The sequence below is a fragment of the Apis dorsata genome, unplaced genomic scaffold (genome assembly GCF_000469605.1).
Source record: "Apis dorsata unplaced genomic scaffold, Apis dorsata 1.3 scaffold_14, whole genome shotgun sequence".
In the NCBI taxonomy this organism is placed as follows: Eukaryota; Metazoa; Arthropoda; class Insecta; order Hymenoptera; family Apidae; genus Apis; species Apis dorsata.
The window spans coordinates 57580-69299 of NW_006263317.1; the positions used below are offsets into that span (position 1 = coordinate 57580).

Sequence of the window (11720 nt, forward strand, 5' to 3'; positions counted from 1 at the left end):
ATATTAGCGTTATGTTTTTATTCTTTTATGTTTCTCATTTGATGTTAGTAAATATAATATATATTTATACTTATTTTTAGTATATAATTTTGAAATTCGATTCTTTCTGATTCTTTCCTTCTATTTTTTCTTATAATATGCTTATTTATTTTTTATATTATTTAATATATAAATATTCAAAGATTCGATATTAGTTTAAATAATTTTGACAATTTTAGCATTGTTATGATACTAATATAATTTGATATTATATTATTGATAATTTTTAATATATCGATTGTGAATATCTTCGATATATCATGAATTTTCAAATAAGTACCAATTTGAATATAAAAAATTAATTAAAGAAAGATTATAATATTATAATTATTATTATTATTACTATGCAAAATAAAATTTTAATCGAAGTTTTTAAATTTTAAAAATTCGAGATTCAATTATATGGATATTATTAATTTCGTTAAATATTTTAAATATAAAATAAATTAAATTTTCAAAAATGATATTTTATACTTCTCTAAAATTATATTTCGCTAAAAATTATTCTCTTTTTTATCCATATTTCTAATAGGGATTTGTTTCTTAAACTGAATTTTTTATTATTGTAATAATATTAATGAAAAGAATTATATGATAAGAATTATGTAATTATGAAAAGAATATTTGTTTATTATTAACTACAACAAACGCATTTCATGTTTACTACAAGTCCTTCCGCCCAGTTGATCTTATTTATCGTAATCAATTATGAATAAGATTATGCTATACGATAGAATGAGAATTGATATCATCGGATCACTCATGTAATTCATCAATTTACAATACCCTTTATGAAAAATAATTAACAATACTATACTATATTATTTCCTAATATGAAATATTATAATGTAAAAATTAAATATTATTTGAATAAAATTTTTTCATTATTATTTCATAAAAATACGATTCTAATAAATATTATTTTGATGTATCATCAATTTTATATTAAAGATAATCAATTTTATCTAAAAGAAAATGTATTTGATAGATAAAAATATAAATATAATTTTATAATTTTAAAAAAGGCTTTTTTTATATAGAATGATTTTAATAATTATATTTCTTTTAATAATTTTTATATATAATATACATATATTATTACATATACATATACATATATAGTCAATATTTTAAAAAAATTTTTCTATGATACACTTTAATATCTGAGATATTAGTAAAAATATTTTTAATATTATATATATATTTTTAAGATTTAATACCTATATTGGGATGTATTATTTTATTATTTATTATTTTAATTTATTATTTTAATTGATTGGATTATTATTTGTTGGATTAATTTAGTTTGTATTAGATTTAAGTTAGATTTGAATAATAAATAAAAAAATAATTACAATTCATATAAAAGTTTACAAAACATAGTTTAAAATATACATTTTCTAACATTAACTTAAAACATATATTTTCTAATTTTTAAAATCGGTATCGTAAATATCTCTGCTGCAACTAATATTTTCATATTTAAAAAATAGACTTAAAAAAATATTTTATTTTGAATGTCTATATAAAATAATTTTATCCATATTTAAATAAAAATATGATTGTTTATGTTAAATCAAAATTATATAGTTATAATGAATATATTTTGGTCTATAAATTATTGAAAATTTAATATTTTTTGCATATTATTATTATTGAAAATTTTTTTGTTAAAATTAAAATTATTTTCTAATAATTAATAAGCGATTGCTAAAATTAACTTCTAAATATTAATTTGAAAGACAACTTCAATAATATATATGAAGCTTAAAATTATTAGAACTAAATCTTTTAAATTTTTAAAATATTATAGTTCTAAATTAAAGAAGTATAATTAATTACAATATATAATATTAAAAATATTTTGATGTAGAAACTAAAACTGAAGCATTGCATGTACAGAAAAAAGTTTTTATTCAACATAATATTCATATCATATTTCAAGATTATTAAAAATTCGATATATTTTCTCTTTCTTATAATTATTATGATTTTTATATAAAGAATATATTGGAAATGAATAAGTAGAAGAAAAACGAGGAAATAGTAACTTGATCATAATGTAATAATTTTTTTGTTTCATGAATGAACATTGGAACAATGCTGGTTCGCTTCACAGTGCACCGTTAGTAATTTTCTTTGAGAGACAATTCCCTGAATTATCTTTTGTCACTGGCAGCATACGATGAGATCTTTTATCGATTCTACGAAATGATCTTAATAGGTAAAAAGTATAAAAAAATGTGAAAATAATGTCAAGGTAATTTACTGCGTCTGAGATACTATTACTACTAGATATACTACTAGAATTCTCGATGGCAATTCCATGTTTTTTTTTCTGTTTTTAATAACATAATGCATCATACCTTTATTAATAATTTTATATTAATTTAATATCACACATCAATTATTAAATTAATTCTCATATGAAGATTTTTAAATGAAATTTGATTAAGAAATGAATTGAAATGAAAACAAATGGAGAAAATAATTAAATACAATATATTTTAGCTCAAAATATTATATCTGCATTCGAAATTTTAAAATCGAATGAAAATAAAACATTGTTCCTTTAACATTTTTTATTCTTTTTGTTCAATTCAAATCATATTGCGTTAATAACCTTTTTACTCAATTCCTTTATAGTTTTTCCTGATTAAAACACATGCACTAAAATTTGTTCGCAAATAAATTTACAATCAATAACGGATTTTATATAAAAAATATTTCATTCTTATATATATATTCTTTTAAAGCTTTCATTATAATTAATCTTAAGAAAATTAATGAAAGAAATATTATTCTCATAAATATGTATATTTCGCTATATATAATTCATGATTTAAATAAATTTACAAGATTACAATGCGTTAAATGATTCTATTTACATAAAAGTAATAATTAGAAAATGATATTTCAATATATTGACGTAGCATATCGGAAAACCTCGACAGATGTTTCTTGCAAATTTAACGACTTGTCTAAGTAAATATTATGTTTTTAATTTTACACATATATACATATCAAAATAATGTGTATTTAAACACTGATGTTATGCATATTATTTCGAACGGATAACTTTTACAATAATTATAATTTAACGCTTATATATTGGATTGTTTTTGGATATATTTTGGAATAATAATTTTTTTAGAAATCGACTTATATTAATATTTATGAAATAAAGTATCACAAAATATCGTTTTATTTTGAACGAGATAAAGCATGTAAATTTGGCGACAATAATTTATCCAAATTAAATTTTACGAAAATGAATATTAAAATTTTAATTTTAATTTGTTTTGTGAAAAATTATTTAAAAAAAAATTAATTTTTATTGCACATTTTTTAATAATATTATACAAGAAATAATTCTTTATGTTAGAATAAATAATTTTAATAATATAAAACAAGTTAATCCATAATTGCAAAAAATTATAATATAATAAAAATTTTTACGCTGAATAGATTTTCTGATATGATATTTGATTAATGATTCAAAATTAATATACAATATATAATATTTGATATTTTGTGATGTAAATTGATAAACGAAAGAAAATGGGTTGATTCATAGAATGATGGCGCTTTCTATTTAAGTTATATTTGCGACAAATTCTATTGATTCGTGAAGTTATTGGACCAAGGCCAATTCTACCTGCGTTCGTATTCTTATACAATCGAGATGTATAAGAATACATTGCCAACGTTATATGCTGTGTCCATGAAGTATTACCGACGCCTAATCGACCTTTAAAGGATAATCTTTTCGTGCGCTCGTGACCGTACGACACACGACAATGAGGTCGTTGCTTCATACCATTGTGCTCTTTCATGGGATCGAATAGGCTCGTATTTATAGGTTAGGTTACGGCACCGAATGCCTACAGGTGTCATATATGGTTGTGTTAAGTTTCAGTGGATACGATCATAGTAGATGGAGACACATGAAACTTTTGGGTTCATGAATTTCTGTGATAATAGACATGTTTGCATATTTGAATTAAATTAGGAATTATGATTAGTACTTTAGACAGAACTTTATGTTATAATGAAATTGTATTATTATAATATAATAATAGATTTTAAATTTATTATAAATAAAATAGAAAGTTTTATAAATTCGATTGATTAATGAAAAGATAATTTATTAAAAAATTATTTAAAAATAGTTATAATTAATCATTATAAATTAATTTTTATAGATAATATATGGTTACTGGTAATTATAGCTGATTGAAATTATTACCAATTTTAATTATTACATATATTTTTACAAAAATCATCAAATTAAAAATTTATTGCATTTAGTTGAATGTGGGAAACGAGTTAATAACATTATATTCAGATGTATAAAAAGTCGTGATACGAGCGCAATATCATGAAATAATTGTTCTCACAAGTTATGCTAACATTTCGCGCTTGCTTTATAATCTAAAATACCAGAGAAATTTTTAAAATGATAGATAAAAATCAAAATAAAATATAATAATAAAGCTACTATTATTATATTTATTTTTTAATCGAAGATTTTTAAATATTAATCATTTATCTAGAGAATATCAATTGATTATTTATAATATTAACTTTTTATGTATATTTAAATAAAATTTAAATAAAATTTTTTAAATAAAATTTTTTCTCTTATAAACAAATAAAATTTTATTATTTTTCATAAACATATAAATCTTCTAATTAATTAGAATCTTTTTGATTTAATCAGAAACTTAAAAATAATTAATAAAATAATAATAGAAACTAATAATTATTATATTAAGATATAATATTAAATTACAGTTTTTACATATTATATATATTAAAAAAAAAATTCAATGTAACTCTGGACATCCAATCCGAATATTCATTTCTTTTTCAATATTAATATTAGTACAATTGAAGTCAAATACGTAAGATTAACAAACTGTCGTGTTTGGTGTATGCTCCAGATAATATGGTTGGAAGTATGTCGAAATTGATTGTAGCCGCTCCCACAAAATTTATATGTTGCTTTTGCTACAATGAATTATTGGCTTTTACAAAATAATCTTTTAGTTTCTGTTCAATGTTTTACGCGCAAGATTTCTATGTTTCACGACGTGCTAGGTTTCAAACTCGTCAGTGATACTTGTTCCGGCTATAGAACGCTGCTATCGTCATTCCAGAGGTTACGGTTCGCCAAGATTTTTCCTCGAATTCTGTTTGAGTTTGCTAGTTAAGTATATACACGAATATAACAGGGCCACGGCAACACGGTAATGCTTACATTATACGGGTAATATGCGAATGAAGATTCGAGAATAGGGAAGCGTTGCCTCTGTCTGCTTTGCATGGCCGTATTGTGATTGTTATTGTTGGCAATGCCTTCGTCATTCTTGCCAATGCATTTCCTAGTTCTGCTGCTTGCTTCGATATCCTTCCAAACTTGCACCTGTTCTCAATGTGCGAACTTTTATTTTTTTTTATTCTATTTTTCTGAGTTAGTATTTTTAGGATATAAAGATCTAAAATATTATTATCCTTCGGATATTATCGTAAACCTATTAATAGATTATTCAATATTATTACTTTTAGTAGCTTATTAATTAAGTTTTTCTTAGTATTGTTATGAATGTATATTACATTTTTTTATCATTTATTTTTTATCATTATATTTTATCATTATAATTTTGTTATTAATTATTAGTATGTATTATTATTTTTCCCGTTAATCCTCTAAAATAAATTTTAATAATGAAAAAAGATTGTATTTTGATTATATTTATCAAAATATTTCCATTATTTTTCTGATAGTAAGAGCAATGATATAATATAACAATGATAATAACATAAATTTTTGAAGATGTTCCATAAGATTTTATAATGATATATAATTTTGAAAATAATAATATTATTATTGGAATGGATATACTAATATTTAGTTATTTAGACTAATAAACATATTCAACATATAAAGAAAAAATATTTATATTTAAAAACTGATACAAAAGAATTTGCATTTGCGCAATTTTTCTATATATTTATTTTACACGCAAATGTCAAGTTGTTAAAATTGTTTTGATTATTAAATTGATTTTTAATAGATTATAAATGTTCATGCAATAAATATATAACAGTAAGATATCAATATATGAAAAATATGTATAAATACATATATATATAAAATATAAAAAATATGTATAAGATATATTAATTGTTATATCGTTGTTTATTATTTATTATAATTTTCATTACAATAAATAATTATAATTTTTTCACATTTTAATAAGTTATGTTGTTTTTTATTTGAAAAATTAATTTTTATGTTTATTCAATGATATTATTTAGTGATATAATAGATACATATATATATATATATTTTTTTTCTAAGAATATATGATTCAATTTTGTTTGAGCCATCAATAATTATGTCTTTAAAAACACTATTAATTTTACATAATTATATAAAAATTTTGATATTTTTCAAGAAAATTTTTATATTTTATTTTAACTTCATTATAAACTTTGGACATAAATTCTAAATTTTCATTGATATTTATAAATCATATAATTAATTTAATAGATTTAATAATAACATTTTTGTCTTTAACTTTTTTATTATTAGAATTTTATATTATAGAATTTGAAAATCAATTTTAATGAAACTTATTTGCTAAGTATTTTATTATCTAATCATTAATATACGTAAAACATGCAAAAAATATGTATTCTATGAAGTATATGCATTATGCGAGATATATATATTATACAAAATATACAAAACAAAAAATACACTTTTAGAATTGTCTCATGATAAAACAATTTTTTAGAAGAAATATCTTTATCTATTTTTTATCTATTTGCATAAATACCCGCAGTTCAGTTATGAATAAATAAATGTTTATAATTAAGGTAATAATTCATTTGTGAAAATATTGTTATTTTCACAAATATTGAGTTTAGAATATTTAGAATAAGTTTAGATTAAATATTAAAATATTGATTCTTTTGTTAAATTTCCGTTAAATTAATAATTTCGTAATTCTCGGAAAAAGAATAAGTTTGAGCGACAAATAAGATGGCCCATATTTTTAAAACGATTAGTATATTGTAAATTTAATTATATCTAAATAAAAAATATATTTCTAAATACATAGATTTATAATATTAGAAAATAAAAGAAAAAATAATCATAAATTTTGAAATAAATATATAATACAATATAATTGAATTCTATATATGAGATATCTCACCCGAAGTATTTATTTTCACATTATTTACATATATTCAAAAACTCTGAATATCTTTCGTGAAAACTTTTTATAAATTAAAAATTGAATCTTATTATGATATACAATTCTATATTCTTTTATCATTCGTTTACACCTCACATATTTAATATTATTTTTTTCTACGGAAATATAATTATTTTCATGAATTTTTTTTATAAAAATCTAAAAAATTTCCAGAAAATAAATCTTAATTATTTTCCATTTGTTTTATTTTTTTTAAATATTTTTTTTACTTTCTTTATTTGAAATTCTTTTTGAATTTTTTTTCCAATCCTTGTTTTTTTTATCAATGTTTTTAAGAGATGTTAAAATGATAACATTTGTTTTCTGATTTGTATCCATTAAGAATTGGATTAATTTGACTTATAATATATCTGTTATTTTTATTGTAAAATAATTTTTAATAATTTTTATATTAAATTCTGGTTCTATGATTTTATTAATATTTCTAATATTATTTTCATTGTTATTTTGATCTGTTTTTTTTTATTTAATCTAAAATGGAATCTGAATTAAGTATATATATTTTTATGATTTCATTTCTTTCGTGAAAAATCATCTAATCAGAATAATAATTTATTTGTCAATAATCATATAATAATATTTCATCATAAATGTAAACATAATCACAATATAATTAAATATTATATATATATTATTGAAAAAATTATTATTTTTTATATATAAAATATCAATAAATTGTGTTTAAAAGAAATATAAAAAGTTTTTGGAGATATTGTCAAGTATAATTTTTATATCATATAAATATAACTTATTATATTTTATTAACTTATTATTAACTTATTATAATAACTGATTTTTTAATTAAAAATAAACAAAAATAATAGTATTTAAAATAAACAAAAATAATGTACTTCATATACGATACGATATACAATAAAGCTATATCAAAAACTATTAAAAATAATTCAAAAACATCAAAATATTTTATAGTTTTTCATATCTTTATAAGTCTCATTCAGATTTATCCTGCACATTCTACGTAGTAAGATTATCTAAATTTTTAAAGTTGTTCAGAAATTAATTCTATGAGTTTAGATCAATTCCATAGTTTTACTTTTAACATTTAATTATACACTGCGTAATAAAATGATAGCATATTAAGTATAATTGCATATTTGCATATTTTAAAGGCAGAGTAATTATATAAGTATAATATATTTATTTTATTTTAGACTTATATTTATATAATTTTTAAATTATTTAATTTATATTTATAACTTATATTTATATAATTTTTTTAAATAAAAAAAATATGGATATATTATTAAAGTAAATGGTACAAAGAAATAGCACATCTTATTTTTTTTATAATATAAAGATATATAAATATGAAACTATATTACTTTTAATTTTGTCAATCCACCTGTATTTTCAATAATATTTATCATTCTCCATAGCGGTGATTTATAATTTTTTTATAAACTTTTGTGAAATTGTAAAATTCTTTTAAAATGCAACATTTCAAATCATTAACGGTTTGAAATTATCTTTCAATTATATATATTTGTTTTGTAAGTTCTGATCAAATATTTTCAATTATATTCAAATTCATCATTCAAGATGGGATATGTTTTCATCTGAGAAATGTTCTTTTAATCGTTTTGCCATATGGTATTATCTTGTTAAAAAATATAATTCTGGCCTGTAATTTGCGGCATAATTATTTAATTAACTATCAATCAATAATATTGTCCATATAATAATAAAGTTTATTTCAGTCTTTCCATGATATCCAATATTTGCCCAGATTATTATAGTTCCTTATTTTATTTGGCGATGACTTAATTCTTTTTTTTTATCAAAAAAAATAATTTCTACCCATCGAATCTATCTAAATTAAATTTTTTTTCATTCAAGAAAATAAAATTTCTCCATTTTCTTTTTCACTGAACATGTTCGCGAGCAAATTATAAATAGCTCTTTATGTTTTGTCGTTAAGGGAAATTGTCGTTGTTTTAATCTCTGCCGTTAAATTGTTTTATATATTACATATTTATTATAAAGTATGTCTAATATTTTGAATATTATTTTATTTTTGTTTTATATATATATATTTTATATATTATAATTGTTTTATTTTGAATATTGTAATACAAAGTTTTGCAGCAATTTGTTAAACTGTACCTTTAAAATTAGAGTAAAATCATTTTTCATGAATTATTATTATATATGGACATTCCCTTTTTCTTTTTCCCATATTGATTTTTTAACAAATTAATCATTGCTTTACAGTTTCCATTTTGCAATTTTTGCAATAGAATAGTTTTCGCGTCTTAGTAATAAAAAAAAATTTTTTATTTCATTTTGATTTAACCATTTTTCATTGTTTATTTATTCCAATACTAAATGATATTGAATGATATGAAATATTAACTTTAGAATTCTTCGCTTCATTCACTAGTTCAATTTAATAACTATAATATGTGCTATCATTTTATCCGGGTTATAATAGCTAATGTTTACGTTTTCTTTTAGGAATTCTTTCAATATCATTATAAATTATTGGTATACGTAATAATAGAGATACATAGAATATATAAGATATATGAAAAATAACTTATTCTATATATATTTTAAAATATTCCTTCAGGTGCTATTATTTTATTAGTAAGAGATGTATTAATTTCCAAAATTGTTAAAGATATATAATTTTATTATATGAAAATATCTTTACAACTTGAAGAACTATTCTTAGAATTATTCTATGAATTAAATGATACATTGATATAGTTTATAAATCTGATAATTTGAGTTCTCATAGATTTATAACATAGAATAATTATTTCTTTAATAATATTATTATTATTTTATATTATGTAATAAACTTTTATTTTATAAATAAAAATTTTTTGATTCAATTAAGATTTATTAATAGATTTAAAGATTTATTAATTATCAATATTCGAATAGAAAAATTAATTATTAATGTTATATAATTTAAAGTTCACTAAAATTTTATATGTGATTTCATTATTGAATGTTGTCAGCAAAATTACTATTTATATTTATAGTTAGTAGCTATTTGTTTCTCTTCGATACACGTATTTCAAATGTTTTGTAAACAGATACGCGCAATCACGTATAATCAAATATATTCATTCATCTAAACCCGTATATTTTTATTTATTGTTTTCCACTGCCCAGTCAACGGGCAGATTATGGGCCCAAATTACGAAAGAAACAATAAATAATTAAATAAAATATAATTAAATTGAAAAAGCACGTGGGTTTATTATCCGGCTTTGAGTAAACGTGAAATATAATCCTAATCGTGATTGAGAACGAAACTGTTCGTATTAATAAGCTGAAAGAATTAGAAAATTGGGCCTCATGGAAATTTCAAATGCGCGTTACTTTGAAATCCTGCAGTTCATAAGAAATAGTTACAGATGAATCAATTCTTCCTGTACCAGGAGATGATGCGGCAAATCGAGCACGCGTTGCCTGGACAAAATTCGACAGTACAACTCAACGAATAATCGCCACATCAGTGTATGAAAAACCACTTTTGCATATTATCAATTGTGAATCGGATAAGGATATGTGGAAAAAGCTGGAATCTGTTTACGAACAAAAATCTGATACTAGTATACACATGCTGTTGCAGCAATGGTACAATTACCAGAAGGAATCGAGCGATGTTGTTACTCACATCGTAAAAATTGAGAATCTTGCACATCGGCTACAAATTCTGGGTGAGAAAATTCCAAATCAAATGATTATTACTAAAATATTCATGACGCTACCTCCATCATTCAAATATTTTATTAGTGCGTGGGAATCAACTCAACCCAACGAAAGCACTCTCACAAATCTTATTTCAAGGCTCACCATTGAGGAAACAAGAATGGGAACCGAAAAAAGGGCAGAAAACATTGCTTTTACTGCCAATAAGCATCAATACAAGAAAAATTTCAAAAAAGGCAACGTTAAACCAGGCGTATGTCATTATTGCCACAAACCAGGGCATTGGATCAAGGAACGTAGAAACCGAAAAACAGCAAACAAAAAATACAAAGGAAGGAAAGAAGAGGCACTCATTGGAACCATGTCTGCAGAATATAATTTAGAAACATCCAATGATGCATGGCACATGGATTCAGGTGCGACTGAGCACATGTTAAATCGTTGCGAATGGTTCTCGTCGTATAAAAAATTTGACACAGTAGAGAATAGTAAGATAGGCGATGGAAAATATATTCAAGCAATTGGATCAGGAGATATCGACATTCTTGCTTTTAATGGAAAAGAGTGGGTGCGAAAGTACCTCAGTAATGTTTTTCACGTACCAGAATTAAGTTCCAATCTTTTTTTGGCGGGTGCAGCTCTTGACAAGGGACTACGACAATACTCCGATGATAAAATATGCACATTCATGAAGAATGGAAA

General features: G+C 21.3%; 1 protein-coding gene and 1 long non-coding RNA gene across 4 annotated transcripts in view; both read left to right on the plus strand.

The window, feature by feature from the left end:
- LOC116185293 overlaps nucleotides 1–11720 on the plus strand; it is a 151462-nt gene that overhangs the window by 47264 nt on the left and 92478 nt on the right. The window lies entirely within an intron of this gene.
- Nucleotides 10479–11720, plus strand: LOC102677414. Of its 3 annotated transcripts, XM_006607745.2 has the most exons (3): nucleotides 10479–11026; nucleotides 11103–11594; nucleotides 11657–11720. In XM_006607745.2, exons 2-3 carry the CDS (start codon nucleotides 11179–11181, stop codon nucleotides 11661–11663), a joined length of 423 nt encoding a protein of 140 aa, XP_006607808.1. In that variant the 5' UTR covers nucleotides 10479–11026; nucleotides 11103–11178; the 3' UTR covers nucleotides 11664–11720. The 3 variants fall into 3 exon arrangements, with proteins under 3 accessions (XP_006607808.1, XP_031365301.1, XP_031365298.1); XM_031509441.1 differs by lacking the exon at nucleotides 11657–11720 and having other exon boundaries at nucleotides 10480–11026; nucleotides 11103–11574; XM_031509438.1 differs by lacking the exon at nucleotides 10479–11026 and having other exon boundaries at nucleotides 11033–11582; nucleotides 11648–11720.